Source organism: Diuraphis noxia, unplaced genomic scaffold (genome assembly GCF_037042655.1).
Source record: "Diuraphis noxia isolate RWA-SAM2 unplaced genomic scaffold, SU_Dnox_SAM2 contig0002, whole genome shotgun sequence".
Classification (NCBI taxonomy): Eukaryota; Metazoa; Arthropoda; class Insecta; order Hemiptera; family Aphididae; genus Diuraphis; species Diuraphis noxia.
In genome coordinates, this window is record NW_028301712.1 from 18298368 (window position 1) to 18314096 (window position 15729).

The following is a 15729-nucleotide window of genomic DNA, read 5'->3' on the forward strand; positions in this document are numbered from 1 at the left end:
CTAAGTTTTTTATTTTACTAAAATTTAATTTGATTTTTTGTGCATATTATCTCGCATATTTAATGAATTTGAATACATACTTTCAACATTTATATGCATATTTTTTCTATTTTACCTCTTATAACTTCTCTGCCCTTCTAATTATTATTAATATTAATATAATATTTATTCGTACCTAGGTACACGGATTTTCATGATTTCGTTTGTGCATGTTCTACGTACAATTGTTATTGTTAAGAAAACTATTTTATTGATATTTCTTCATAACATTAACAGCAGACTTCAGAGCCCATTATTTACATTGTGTTTATATAATTTATACTTATAGATTATTATAATTTACGATGGGGGCTGGAGGAGAAGTACTGGCACCATAGTTCCTCCTCCAGTCCTCGATACCATAAGGAAAAAAAAAAAAAAAGATTATTATAATTTAACAAAATAGTTTTTAAGATTAGGAAGGTATCTATACTGTACGGTGTCATTGTTGTTAAATAGTACTTTAACAATAATGATTTATAATAGAATTTGAAACAATGTATAAAAATATTAATTTAAATAATAAAATAAATTAGTATAGAATAGCTGAAATGTTATTTTAAATAACAACACTTTATCCACGTTTTTGTTGATTTTAATAATTTTCAGAAGTTTATGTAAAAGGCCAATGGTTCGATTTTAAATTGGTGTTTTAAACTCTATCGAATTAACAAGTTATAAAGACTTTGTATTTCGAGTACATTTTTATTCAAATTAATGTAATTTCTAAATATAAATTTAGGAAAGAGTTCAATTTCATTGTACGAGTTGTATTAGGAATTTTTGAAGAGGATACTTTACTAGAACAAGTGGGACTAAACGAAGAGCATACTTTTGGAATTCCTTTGCAGAAGTTCAATTTGAATTTAATTTCACCTACTCCTCTTATTAAACAATATATTTCATGTTGTATACTTTATTGCGTGCAAAATATTTTATTTTTTTGCCTCTAACAATTTTTGATATCAGACTTTAACAAAGTTAAAAAGGACTTATAAAATCAATTATACCTTCGTTTTAGTTCATACATTTTTTTAATCCCAAAATTAATTTACAGTATATATTTTAAACATTAAGTTTCCCCATTAAATATGGGGACTATGGGATTAAACACTATATTATGTTAAGGATCTTAAAGTGAATCATAAATATGATCAAACTACTTTAAATGTTTATAAGTTATAATCGTCATATTTCAAGAATTAAGTAGAATTTTGATAATTATTACGCCTGATTTGTTTTTTATCTTATTTATATTTATAACTTTTAAGCTAGGATCAAATTTAATTAATATATGTTTAAAATACTATTATAATAATAAGTACTTAGTTAACGTTATGAGAACAGTATAATAGACCATTCAATGAAAAGAAAAGAAAAGTAAATTAGTGGTAAGAATTTTACAATCATTTTTTTTTTCTAAATTACACATGATGTAATTTGATTACTAATTATTATTAATGTAGGTACCTAAATTATCATGGTTTTGCAAAAGTATTTCTTAAAAGGACGAATTAATTTATAAAATATAAACTTAAAATTATAAAATATGGGTTCATTAATACAATTTAATTTTTATAAGTAGGTTATAACTTATAAAACACTATACTTTTGATTGTTTTCCACTTTTCGTGAATAAATTAAAATTCAATACTGTTATAAATTTGAAAATATTTAATACTATACTGTGTTCAATATAAGAACAGAACTTGGCGGCGACCAGTTTTTGTTGGTAGTGGTCATACATTTCTACCAAGTGGACCTGCTTAAATCCTTTGGAACAAATCCATGGCGGCTATGTACAAAAGCCGTCCGTCGATGTCGCTGTTCTTATCTTAAGCAGAAAAAAGAGCGCATGAATTATTACTTGTGCAATTCCAAATAGTAGTTTAATACTTATGTATTTTTAGATGTTTACTTGATATTTGATTAACAACAGTAAATGTTGAGCAACAATAAATAATAATATTATATTTAGTAGGTAGATCAATACTGTAGGTGATACTTTCATAAATAAGAAAAATATATTCGCTATTCATTAAAATGTTTGGTGAAAAATGAAAATGTTAAACTATAAAGTTTAGCTATTTTATTCAAAATATAAAATATATATATCTTTTTTTTTTGTAAGGAGAATCCGCGGCAACATAGGCCATTGAGAGTGGGGTGGTACGGTAGGGGTTATTTTTGTATATTTGTTTGTAGGTTTTTAAGTGGTAGGGTTGTAACACGTGATTGTGTATGTGTGGCAAGGATATGTTGCTAAAAATCCCCGGTGGTCACCCATCCGGGAGCTAGCAACTGCGGCCGGTACGTACGAACGTACGTTCAGTGCGTTTCCGCAGATTGAGCGTACGACCGCGCCTCACCAAGCCACAACATAAAACATAAATATATATAAGTCTAATCAATACTATATAGGTACTCTGAATTGAATTCATATTGTTATAATTGTACAATTAATTAGAAATAAAGGCTTCAATGTCTAGGTCATAACCCGACATTTATAATACAAAATATTTTATTTTAACATACTATAGTCTATAAGTTATCTTATTAGAGTTTATGATTATGTAATATTATATTGAGTATATCATATGAAATAAGTTACTAAATTACATGAATATTATTGCTTATAATGATACAGTGTAGTTACATATAGAAACATAAATTGATAGCTAATAACCTACATTGTTGATACTAAAACAGTATAAACAATAACAATTTTAAAATTGGATTAACTTTTATGGATATTTGATGGATTTTCTCATTTTTAAAGAATTATTATTATTATTGTCGTCATTAAATCCGTATATTCATGTTATAGGTACCCATCGCATGACTAAAATAAACTATAAAATCATGCAGCTAAATCCTTACGTTTTATCATATCCACTTAATTTTACCATTTCTGGTAAATTTAATATATACATACAACTCCGTTTCTGTATTCCAATTTTAATTTTTCATTATAATATGTATCCCATAAGTACATTTTACTTCATTCAGGTAGAAAATATTCACTTCTAAATCACAACATATATACAAGCGCATGTTTGATAGTGAGTTTTATTTATGTAATGTATAATTATGTATTAGTACACTACTAGAACTAAAAATAAATATCTTTATTAAGTAGGTACTTGGTGGCTAGTTTAATAATTGTAACTGCTCAGTATAAATCTAAATTATTTAGATGTATTTGTAGCAAATATCAGTAGACTATAGTTAGTAATAACATATAAAGCATAAATACTTGTTATTCAGAGTAAAAATGTTCTATTTCGGTTAAGAAAAGTATTCAGCTAATGCAATTTGTAATTAAATTATAATGTTTATAATTACTTATAAGTTATAATTTATGTTATAGTAATTAAAAAGTAAATGATGTATATAAAAGTTTAATCTATGTTCAATCATTACTTGTAGATGATATTTATGTGCCTAACTTTTGGGGGTATTATTATTATTTTTTAATTACTCGCCTTTGAAAGACGAGAAACACGGTTATTGATTTTTCCTCGTCTGTTGTTTGTACTGTTGCTGTGCGAACGAATTCGGGAGAACTACCTAACGCTTTGAGCTAAAAGTTTCGACATCCAGACCGTAATAGAAGGGGTGTAAAATTGGAGAAGATAAAAGAAACACAAATCGGCTAAAGTTTTTATAAATTTTAATTTTACAACATTTTTGAATTTTTTTTCTCTTAAAAAGTCTAACCGAAAACTGCATAAAAGTTTTTGAACCTACAGAATATGGTTGATATATTTTACTCATAGAAAGTTTATGATTTAACAGTAGTATATTACATTAAAAGTAAAATTAATTTTGAGATGGGAAAAAGGAGATCAACGTATATTGTAATATGGATTAGAACAGAAACATAAAAACGAGAAAATATCCAATGTCCTTAACGCATTTAACGGTATTCATTTTAATATGATAGAAATAACATTATAAAAGAAATGCAATAACGATATAAGAATAACGAAGGTTAAAACAAAAAAGTCCAACGAGAAGTATTGATACCATTTAGTATTTACGGCCTGTGATTTCAGGTGGTGTGCGCCGTTGTGTCGTAACACGTACTCTGTCCAATAGGCCACTGTGTCTTTTGGATTGAGTGGACGATCGTGGAAACGGTATGATAAATCCACGGCATTTTCTTTGAACCTAGAATTAAATGCACACCGTATCAAACTACTTATTTTCAAATAATATTATTTGATTTGTAAATACTAGATAGTAGATAGTAGCTCTTCTAAAGTTTGAAGATAGTAGCCCTTGAGTCAAACAACATCTTTATGTAAAATTTAATACGTCATGTTAAATATAACAGTCTATACTAAAGAAGTAAATCCTACCATTCCTACCTAATAAAACCACTTTGTTTTTTGACCAAATTGGCTGTTTAAACATGGAAAAGGGTTCTGTCAAGCGGTCGTATAGCGGTCGTATAGCGGTCATATTATTATTTTACATACTATAAATACATATTATTAATTAAATAATTAATATTACCACAAAAAACTTTATTGTTATTTAATATTTTTATTGAAATATTAAATGAGTTACATGTAACTGGTACGAGTAATAACTGTAATGATACAATTATGAGTATTCGTCAAAATCAAAATTCTGGCTTTCTATCAGACTACTGATACGTATCTAACTGTTCCTATAACCTAGAAGTACAGTGATCCGATTAGCTAATCTAGTGTATTTTCTAATTATTGTTCTGTCTAAAATAAAAATTCAATACGAGTGTATAGGTACGAAATTATTTTAGAATTGTATTCATTATGTAAAGAAGATAATTTTATATTACTTTAATCATCTTCTAACCAATTGATTTATACCTATATAGGTATTTTATGTACCATAATATTAAATATTTTGTCATAAGTATTTACATAATAATAAAGTTCATCTTACCTTTGATCACTTAGAATCTGCTTAATCTTGTGTACAAAGTCTTCTTTCGTGAAATTATTGTAGTCTATAAACAAGCCGGAACCCCAGTATTTGAATAGTTCCAAATTTCTTGGCTGATCAAAAAATATGGGAAAACCTAGTACCGGAATGCCTGCGCTAGTTGCTTCGATAACGCCAGAATTACCACCGTGTGTGATAAAAAGTTTTACATTTGGATGTCCTAAGATCGGTAATGACAAGAAAGTATATACAGTTAAATTAAACATTGAGGCAATGTAAATAAAAAAAAAATACACATAATTCATACTGAATATATAATAAATTCAGTTTAATTCAAAACAAAAAAATAAAACGAATATTTATACTTACATAAGCATATAATATGATCATCTACATATATAAGTAATATTATGGACTAAAATATATAGATAATAGGTAATGTCCAGATTTCTAACCCACCCATCCAAATTTATTGAAAAATCAATGCGCTTCATACACGAATGAATGCTGATAACCCTTTTCCTTCCCTTGATATTATAACCATAAGAACATTTACCGGGAAAACATTTCCTATTTATGTGTTATTTATGACTGTAAAAAACTTTTATTTGAAACTTGTTCTTTTATCTCATTAAATTTATGCCGACGTAAAAGCCACCCTACTTTTTTTTTAATAACAAAAATAAACATACACATATGTGCAAGAATTTCAAAACATTTAAAACTTTATCCATTTTGTTTATTTTTTTTTTTTTTTGTAAAATTCATACAAGAAAATATAAATTAAATGTGTAATCGTTTGTTGCTTTTGTTATCAATGGAACGAATAATAAATCATTAAATCAATGTTGTTTCCATAAGGATTGTTAATAAATCCTCAAATATACTGCAGCATCGCAGACACAGAGTTCAAAATTTAACAGTCCATATATACCAACAGGGATATAATTGATTCTTTGCTTAAAATTGCAATGGATGTAATCAATAATTTATGTATCAAGAAATATTTAAATGATAACCTCTCATAGTTCTAAAAAGTTAATACATAATAATATGGTATTATGATTACTGATTTGTTCCTTAGATACTTAATAATATAAATTTAAAATGTAAGTAAAAAAATATTTTAATTTATATGGAATTATTAATAAAAGAGAACTTTGAACATTTTTTACATAAAAGTTAATTTAAAAACAAAAATCAAAAGAAGCAAACTACTACTAGGTTCTACATGTTAAAATTAATATACATTTGGAAAAAACGGTATTTATATTGTTTGGAGTTCTAAACATTATACAGTGAATAATATGTATGTAACTTTTCTTCAACTAGCTACTTACTGATCTTATGATAGGTAGAATAGTTTATACTAACATTTTGAGTAGGTATCATAGTTGACATATTATATTATTTTAAATTACTTAGAAATAATAAAATAATTGTATAGTGACTATATTCCTTCATTACGAGTTAATTAAAATTATTGATTATTAATTAGTAATTAATATTAATACAAATTTCATAAATCATCCCATTTTAAACAATTATTCATTCGTTGTGATATAAAAAAATAATATTATTATTATTTATCGATCAAAAAGAAATATTCTTACTTATAATATCATATTGAGGAAACCATTTTCTTGTAATTACATTTTTGGGTAGATTGATAATTGGTCTATCTGACTCTAATTTCCACAAAACCTTTTGTGATAATTCTCCGAATCCTTCTGTAAGTCCGTTTTGTATAGCAATTGGTAAATCTTCCATCCTGACCACGGACCCCAAACTGAAATATATAACGCCATGTTCGGAGTTGTCGATAAATTCCTGCAGGTCCTGCACAATCGAATTTATGACTGATAACTGTGATTTGTTTTCTGAACGTCACGCGAATGACTCTATTCTTATAAAAATGCAAATATATTAATTAAAATAAATCGTTAAAAATTCAGCTTTTTCACAATTTGCCTTGACTAAACTATCCATTTAATTTTTCTATGCATAAATATGGTATATAGCTATTATAAGTGCCTCGTCAATCAATTTAGGTTCTATGCGGAGAGATGATTGTATATTGATTTTAAAATGAATGTATTTTTTATTTATACCTGTCATCACTCACTACAAACTTGGAGTATTAAAAATTCTTCGATTTTTTACTTCAGCATTTTTTCCTGTAGGTAAGTGAATTTTGTCGATTTCTACTAAAAAAATTCAAGGAATACAAAACATATTATTTAAGGAAAAACAGTGACTTTTAGTTTTTACAGATAACCAGTTTTTCGTCAGGATCGATATTGTTTTTGTTTTTCGTACTCATTAATGAATAATTGTAGATACATGTTTTATTTGCCAAATGTTTATAAGTAGCACATTTTAGACATTTTTAATTTTTAATTCTTTGTTCTTTAATAATTGTCGATTAATTTTTCTTTGGGTCAATCTTGGGAATGTAATTCAAGGTTCTTAAAAATGTGTAATTAAAATGATTGTCATGTAAAAATAGTTGTTAAAAACATTAAATATACATAGGTAGAAAAGATTGTTTTTTATGCATTCAAAGTTTAAACTTTAATAAAATTCATCAAAATCCCGAAAATTTTACAATCTATTTTATTGTTAAGATTTAATAAAATGTTAAATTTTTATATCTAAGGTTTGAAAATTATATTTATATACAAGGTTTTTCACAAGTCTAAAAAAATATAATATAAACAAATAATTGTATAGATATTTTAATTTCAAATTTGGAATAGATATTTAAATGAAGAATAAATATTTTAATTTTTTTTTATAATTTAAAATTTTAATTCGTAGGTAAGTATACTGATAACAAAATGATAGAATTTTATACACACAATGGGATTTTCAAATGCAGTTTTTTTTATCAAAAATGAATTCAACTCAATACATTAATTTAATAGTGAAATAAATTCTTATATTATTGATAATTTTTCAAATAAAAACATTTGATATATATATGTGACTAACCCAACTCTTGATTCTGAAAAACTAAGCGATGACTAGAAATCAATGGCGCCCTCTCGTCGGCTTTTTTCGTAAAATAAATGAAAAAAAAATTTTTAAATTAAACTGACCACCCGTTCGGAGAGGTGGGTAATATAGGATGTAATAATTGTAATATAAGTAGCTATGTAATGGTGAAAAATATTTAGAGGTGCTAGGTCTTTTGATATGTTTTTAGAACAACGTATATAAGGACCGTCTTTTATTATTATAATATGGATTCTTACGGTGGGCAATGGTTTGGGTGGTTTTAAGTGTATGCCTCCGATTTCTTTAAAATTGGTCGCCAACGGTTTGGAAAAGTCAAAGTTCGAATGCGTGTTGAGGAACACCATTGATACATTACGGAGTAAATCCTCGGCGTGCGGACTGTCGTCGCCAAAATATTGACGACCCATAATCGTGGCTGCAGTGTCAATGTACTTGAAATACATAAAAATTGTCACATAGTCGATGACGTTCCAAAACCGTTGAACGAATGTCTCCGGCTTTGGATAGGGTGAGTTCAGTGTCGTGATGTACGACGGGTTCGACGGGCTGTCAAACGAATCCTGGTACCAGGTGAGCATCTGACTGGACATGATGGCCACGTGTGGTACACCCAGGCGGCTGGCCAAGTACAAGTCGCATCGGGATGCAAGTAGCTCTGTGATTACGAGATCGTAGTGCTGCGTGCGTAGTGCAAGCTGGAGGTCTGGGTGGTCGAATGCCGTGCGACACATGTGCTGTTGAACGTCGTTTAGGAATTTCAGACATCTCGTAGGGGGCTTGTACACTCCGACCACCTGTAATGCGTTTTAATTTAGTATATATTATTATTTATCCCCAAAAATGAAATATTGGTTTTCGCCGATCGAAATGTGCTTATTTATGGCTGAAAGGTTAAGTGGATAAAATATGTGTTAGCGACATTTTTTGAAAAACCATTTTTATTGTATAGCGGAGAGTAACACGTGTCATGTATTATTCTCATATATATTAGTAAAATATTCAGGCAAAGACGATTTTGTTAAGAATAAATTGTATTACGCTTTAATTTATTTAAAACTTGAATTATACTTACAACATAAAAATAATAATAATAAATAGGCGAAAAAAAATTAAAATCATAATTTGAAATTATTTTACAATAAATCACATAAGTATAAGTATAATTATAACCAATAAGGTCAGAAAGTTGGGTGTTTGAAATTCAAGTACAAAGTGTAAAACATAAAGCATAACTGCTGGTATTTTGGTTACATTATTAATGTTCAATTTGTAGCAGTGCATAATTTGTATATAATTTGTTGTCTAGTAGACAGTATATTAATTGTATAATATATATTAATGTAGTTAGTTGAGTTGTAGCATAGATTATAATTTATAAGTCAGTATGCTAAAGAGGACACTACCTACTCGTCATTTGTATTGAGAAAACAAGGTTTTCTTAAATTAATATTATAAAACTGCGATAGTACTAAATTCAAAAAATGTTTATATGGAAATATAAGAGAATAATATTATCTACGCTTGATACATTTTGATAAGATCAAATAATTTTTTTTTCTGTGAGTTTCTGAAGTTCAGATTTATGGTAATTTTTAATAAATCATATTAGGTAATATAATTGTATTAAGTTAACGAACTTACGAATACACAACTAATGTTTTCTTCTGAAGTTTATAAATTGGGAAAATTTAATAATTTTAGATCAGTTCCAAGACACTTAGGTTGTAATTTGTGAAAGCTATTTTTGTTACTTAAATACAAGACTTAAAATCAGCATAGTCGCTATACAAACCATAACATGAATCCATTTATTTGGGTAGTACCTATCCTCTTAAACTAGGGTTTTAAACTATAGACGTATACACGGTGTAACAGAAAGACCTGACAAAAAAAAATTATGCTAATTTATCATATGACAAGAATTGTTAATGTTATATGATGAGTAAATAATTTAAGAAATATATTCATGTTAGAAAATTCTCAAAAATCATTTTTAAAAAAAGTTATTGGGTTCAAATTAATTTAACCAAAAAAATATTGAATTTTAATAAAATTCTAAAAAATAAACTACTTGACTTAGATAAATCTTTTTACCATTAAAATTGTTCTTATAATCAGATTTACAAATAGGCTATTTTGAATTTATCCAAACATTTTTTTATTAAAATTGTTCTTATAATCAGATTTACAAATAGGCTATTTTGAATTTATCCAAACATTTTTTTATTAAATTTAAATTTTTATTTTCAGTACTTGAAAATAAACATAAAAAAGCGGGAAAGTTGATGTCGCTCTGCTGTACATTAGGGGATGGGGTGGACTTCTGACTAGGGTAGGTTATATTTGAATGCAATGATAGGTATCATTGTATACGAAAAACAATTCTGAACGGAGATGATTTGTCAGTCTAGCTCTAGGATATATTATATATTTAAATATTGTCATATATTCTATTTTGAAACAAATATTTTATTTTTCAATTAGGACGAATTTTGCATAAGGCATGGTTAATCAATTTTTCCAAAAACATTGAATGTAGTTATCATAATTATTCATAATATCTTATATTATCATAGATATACATATACCTGGTTTGAGGATAAATCGTTATCATTACGCGATTTCATAAAAATTTAAAACTCAAACGCTCAAAACATTTTTCCTATAATGGCGCTTCAAATTTTCTCTATAGCTATTTGAAGCAAAACTTATGGAAAACTTGGTGCTGAATTTTATAACCTTAGTTATATACACAAACAATTTTATGAATTTTGAACTGTAAATAATTTGCAAATATTCATGGTTTTGACGAATTTTTGTCAATATTTGAACTTCAAATGATAATAAAAAAAAATTGTGACCAACGATTTTTAATTTTTTTTAGCTACAATAAGAACATCTCATATGGAACTTTGTATTAAATTTTCAAGTTTTTTTGGTCATCCAAAATTTTTTTACCGACACTTAAAAAAAAAATTCTCATAAGAATCGAAAATTTTAGTGATGACCTATAAATAAGTCAAAAAAGTCAAAATTAAACTGTATATAAATAACACTATCATAAACATTTGGTGATAATTTCAAGTATTTGCAGTGATTAGTTTTTGAATTACAACCATATAAAAAAATCGATTTTTTTGAAAACTGTTGGAAAATGTTTACTTTTTATCTCTATAATGCACCAAGGATATTCACTTTTCCATCGGAAACCACCCCCAAAGTTTGAAATTGAAGCATTATGTCGACTAGTTATGCTGTACACAGACACAAAAAACAAAAAAAAAAAAAACACACATCATTGTAAAATCAATACATTCATCACTTCGTTCAGAATCTAAAATGTATAATACATGTAGGGCTAGGGTCACTTGATGAACAAAAGTTATTCCAAAGTCAGTTCTCTCTGTTACACCTAGTATAACGAACCGAAATGGAATAACAAGGCTTATCATAAACAGTTCATACTGTAACAAAAAAATTTCTAAAAATGTATAAACTCTATAAACACACTTTTTTTTATACCTAGATATTTAAAGTTCATATTTAGACGAAATTAGATATTTAAGCCAAAAATAACGATTTTAGTTATTTAAGGTATTTTGTTGATAATGCGAAATTATTTTTTGTGGATATTTAATACTTTTAAAGTATATTAATATATCATATATACACAATGGCATTTTCGATTACAATTTTTTTGGCAAGAATCAATTTAACTTACTGCTTACTGTATTACCTACTATAATGTCTAATGGTTAAATAGATTACCTAAATATCAATTTCATGAAATTTCTTTACCTAGTAATATGGGTCGTAAGTTACACGTAAGTTTTAATTTACATTAAAATTTTAAAATAAGTCATGAGCGTGTTTAATTAAATATAAATATAAGCGACATTAAGCGTATATGTATATGAGGGGTCTTAAATAATATTTTTACCATCAGGTTAAAAATTCAGGAAGCATATACATAGTAATAATTAGTAATCATCCATAATTTATATCCCAGTGTTATGTAGATACCTTCGATAGGTACTTATAGTATCTTATTATTCTACATTTTTTTAGAAGCTAATTTGAAAATAATATATTTTAAATAGTTATAAAATAATTGTGTAAGCATTAAGCTTTTGTAATTGTTATTATTTTGACATTTAAAAATATTGTTCAATGTTATTTTTTGCATAAATATTAAAATATATACATCATATGTTTATTACTCAAATATACAGGGCTGCATAAAACTAGAAATGTATCTATATGTATAATGGTGTATAGATATTATTCCCAGAATATTAAATATAAATGATTTCCAATAAATTATTAGTTTTAGGATATTTTTACCGTTTCCCAAGGTGATGCGATTGCAAATGGCACTAGTTTAGATACGTCAATTTGAGTGTAATTCTCGTGCGGTGTCTTCCTTGGAAATGGTGACACTACTGTAATCGTGTGGCCCCGATTTAATAGTACTTCCAGTACGGAGCTCATAACATTCCAGTGACTGGCTGCTGCTATTGGCGTGATGGCTAATATTTTTGCAGCATTTATCGTGTCTGTAGTAGCTACTAATAGTAATATCCAAAGTAAACATTTTGTATCCATCTAAAACCGTGTTCATACAAATTTAAATATGGTTATTACTTATTACTAATCAAAATAATAAAATCCGTAATAGTTTTCAATAAAAGGTGAAAAATACATATTAAATTATAATTTAATCGGTTTTAATAACATTGGTATATTTCTGTGTTACCGGACACCCATTTTTGTGTTCTGACATATAGTTAAGCGTATAGTTAAGCATATTGAAAATGATGGAGAAGTTGAGTAACAATAGTCATTTTTTTTATTGTAATTTATTGTTTGATTGAGCGCTGTGAGTTCTAATCTCGGTGTGAATATATGAAAATACCATACATTTCAATTAGCTATAACTTTACAACAAAGTCCAACCGTCAAATACTGACTTCACCATCGTTTTTAGAATGCTTAAGGGGAGAATGGGTAATCTGGTCAGTGAGTAATATCGGTCACCTCGTTATTAAATAAGCCAAAATCCAAAATTAAGTTTCTAGTACAAAAAGGTTAAGAACCATAACAAAACTTATTCTTATAAGAACAATGTTATCAAAAAAAATTTCACGTTTAATATGTACTATGTAGGTACTATTAGTTTTTTGCGTTAATTTATTAAAAATGTTTCTACTTAATAGATATAAGCACATAAAAAACAAAATATGAAGATTATAATTTAAAATAGATTCAAATCATATAATAGTATTATTGTTGATCGATTAAAAACATTTTCTTATTACTTATTGAAAACCTGAGGTATAATTATAGATATAATCCTTACTTAGGTGACCAGTATTTGCTCATTCTCTTCAACTACATACCCGAAAAAAATGTTTAAAATGATGTCCGGTAAAATAGACAACTTATGTTTTTAATAATTATTTAATTTTTATAGGGTCGTATTATTATTCATTATATATTTATAGAAAATATCAAATATCGTAGTAAAATCTGTTTAACATAAATAATATTATTAGTTTTTTTTTTTTTTTTGAAACGATTATTTGATATCTATAATAAATATTGTTTTTAATTTAAAAATCGTTTGAAAATTAAAATATCATCGATAATGTTTAATTGAAAATGTAAGTTACTCTATGTATAATGTTATTTTATTTTTAATGAATTAGTTATAGGTACGTCTGCATAGGGTTATGTACTATAGCTAAAACTCACCTTCGTGTATTAGCGGGGTAGGATAATATCACGCATTAATTCATGTTTCAATTCACTTGTGCCGTAGTAATAATAAATTGCACTTTAGATAATATAATGCGTGCGAGAGTCAATCATGAACATATTGTACTAAATGTCCGGTCACGGCGGTCACAAAACTAAAAGAGGAAGGACGGCTAACACCGGTTGTAGTAGACCCCCGCCACTATAGAAACACCTCACAGGTCTGGAAATAAATTGATCACGGTGCTCGCGTCACGCTGCCGTGTAAAAACAAAATAGTTGGGACTGAACCAATTCCGACGGTCAACAGCTGGAATGCCGCAAATACGCAAATGTAGGAACAACTGAGTGTTTAAAAAAAATTGTTTAATTAAAATGTATAATATTCTACTATCTAATTTATGTCTTATTTCTAAATATAAATTGAAAAAACGTCATTATTATCCCAGCAAACGCCCGTTCTTATATTATATATGAAGTATAGATATTATTTATGAATTATTGTTAATTTTTATCTTAATTTCATGGTTTTAGTTTTTCGGCGTAATTTCCCGAATAGTTCAACAATTATATCATGTTTCAAAACAATGGTAAGATGAATAACTGGTAGTAAAATATAATAATGCCATTTGTTATCATCTAGAATTCTAGACTATAAATACAATTATTATACCTAGGTATCACTCAAACTGTAAATATATATGTTATAAGATAATATAAGCATATTTTATATTCGTACCTACTTATTTAATGGCACCTATAATAGATAAGTGCACCTATGTCTTAACCTATTGTATTATATAATATGAATATACTAACGTTTTTAGATTTGAATATACACATTTGTTTTCCTAAATATATTTTATAATTCAATTCACAATCATTATAGCTTAAGAGGACGTCACCCCCGCATGGGTTGTTTCCGTCTTTCAAGTACGTAACACAGAGATTCCCAACCAGGGTGCCGCGAAATTATTTGAAATATTTTTTTTAGAAAAAACAATTATAAAAGAACTAATAATAAAAGATTTGTGTAAAAAAAACAAGCCCAAGTGTTCATTAATTCCAATAATAAATAAATAAATAAGTTCCCTAATTTTAAATTAATATTGTAAATTAAATAATAAATAAAAATAAATACAATTTAATAATTTGTTTACAAAATGTAATATGTATATAGTATGCACCTACATCTTACTACTTTTGATTATAATTATTATGCACTAATAAATAGAACCGAAGTACTCTATACTATTGAGCATAGGGTGCCTCCGGATTTTTAGAAAATGTCCAAGGGTGCCGCGAGTTAAAAAAGGTTGGGAACCTCTGACGTAACATAAACAATTTACGCTCAGCAGTTCCAATGTAGCTCCATTAGTTTAAAATTTGGAGTGACTTGACCTCTTATAAAAATTAAAGTTAAAATCTAGGTTTTTTATTACATTTTAATTTTAAATCAAGTTATGAGTATTTTTAAAATTGTCAATTGTTTGTATTTCTTATAATACTCATAACTCGCTTTAAAATTAAAATATAATAAAAAGATTCTGTGATAACCTAGATAATAAAGTGACCTTTAATTTTTATAAGAGGCCAATTCACTCTAAATTTTAAACTAATAACGGAGCTACATATTGGAACTGCTGAGCGTAAAATTTGTTATGTTACGCACTTGTAAGACGAAGACAATACACGCAGGCGTCCTTTTAAATATAGTTACACAAATCACAAACAAAATAAGAACAGATAAAGTATTACAAAATTTTAATTGATTTTTGACAAAATTGATTTTGTATTTCTACGCAGATAACTCATAAACGAATAGCCGTAGCCCGTATAATAGGTACTTTAACTTTCATTAAACATTTATATGACCATTTCTCATACATTATAACCATTTACCAAATATTTTGACTTTTTCATATATTTATAGGTACCTATAAGAAATACATTTTTTGTTTCAATTATTGTCATTAA

General features: G+C 27.0%; 1 protein-coding gene across 1 annotated transcript; it reads right to left on the bottom strand.

The window, feature by feature from the left end:
- Positions 1–3949: 3949 nt before the first annotated feature.
- Positions 3950–13997, bottom strand: LOC107173310 (UDP-glucosyltransferase 2-like). Its single transcript, XM_015523800.2, has 6 exons — positions 13750–13997; positions 12340–12600; positions 8232–8789; positions 6588–6813; positions 4975–5194; positions 3950–4212 (listed from the first exon to the last, which is right to left on the bottom strand). Exons 2-6 carry the CDS (start codon positions 12598–12600, stop codon positions 3969–3971), a joined length of 1509 nt encoding a protein of 502 aa, XP_015379286.2. The 5' UTR covers positions 13750–13997; the 3' UTR covers positions 3950–3968.
- Between the last annotated feature and the right edge of the window lie 1732 nt (positions 13998–15729).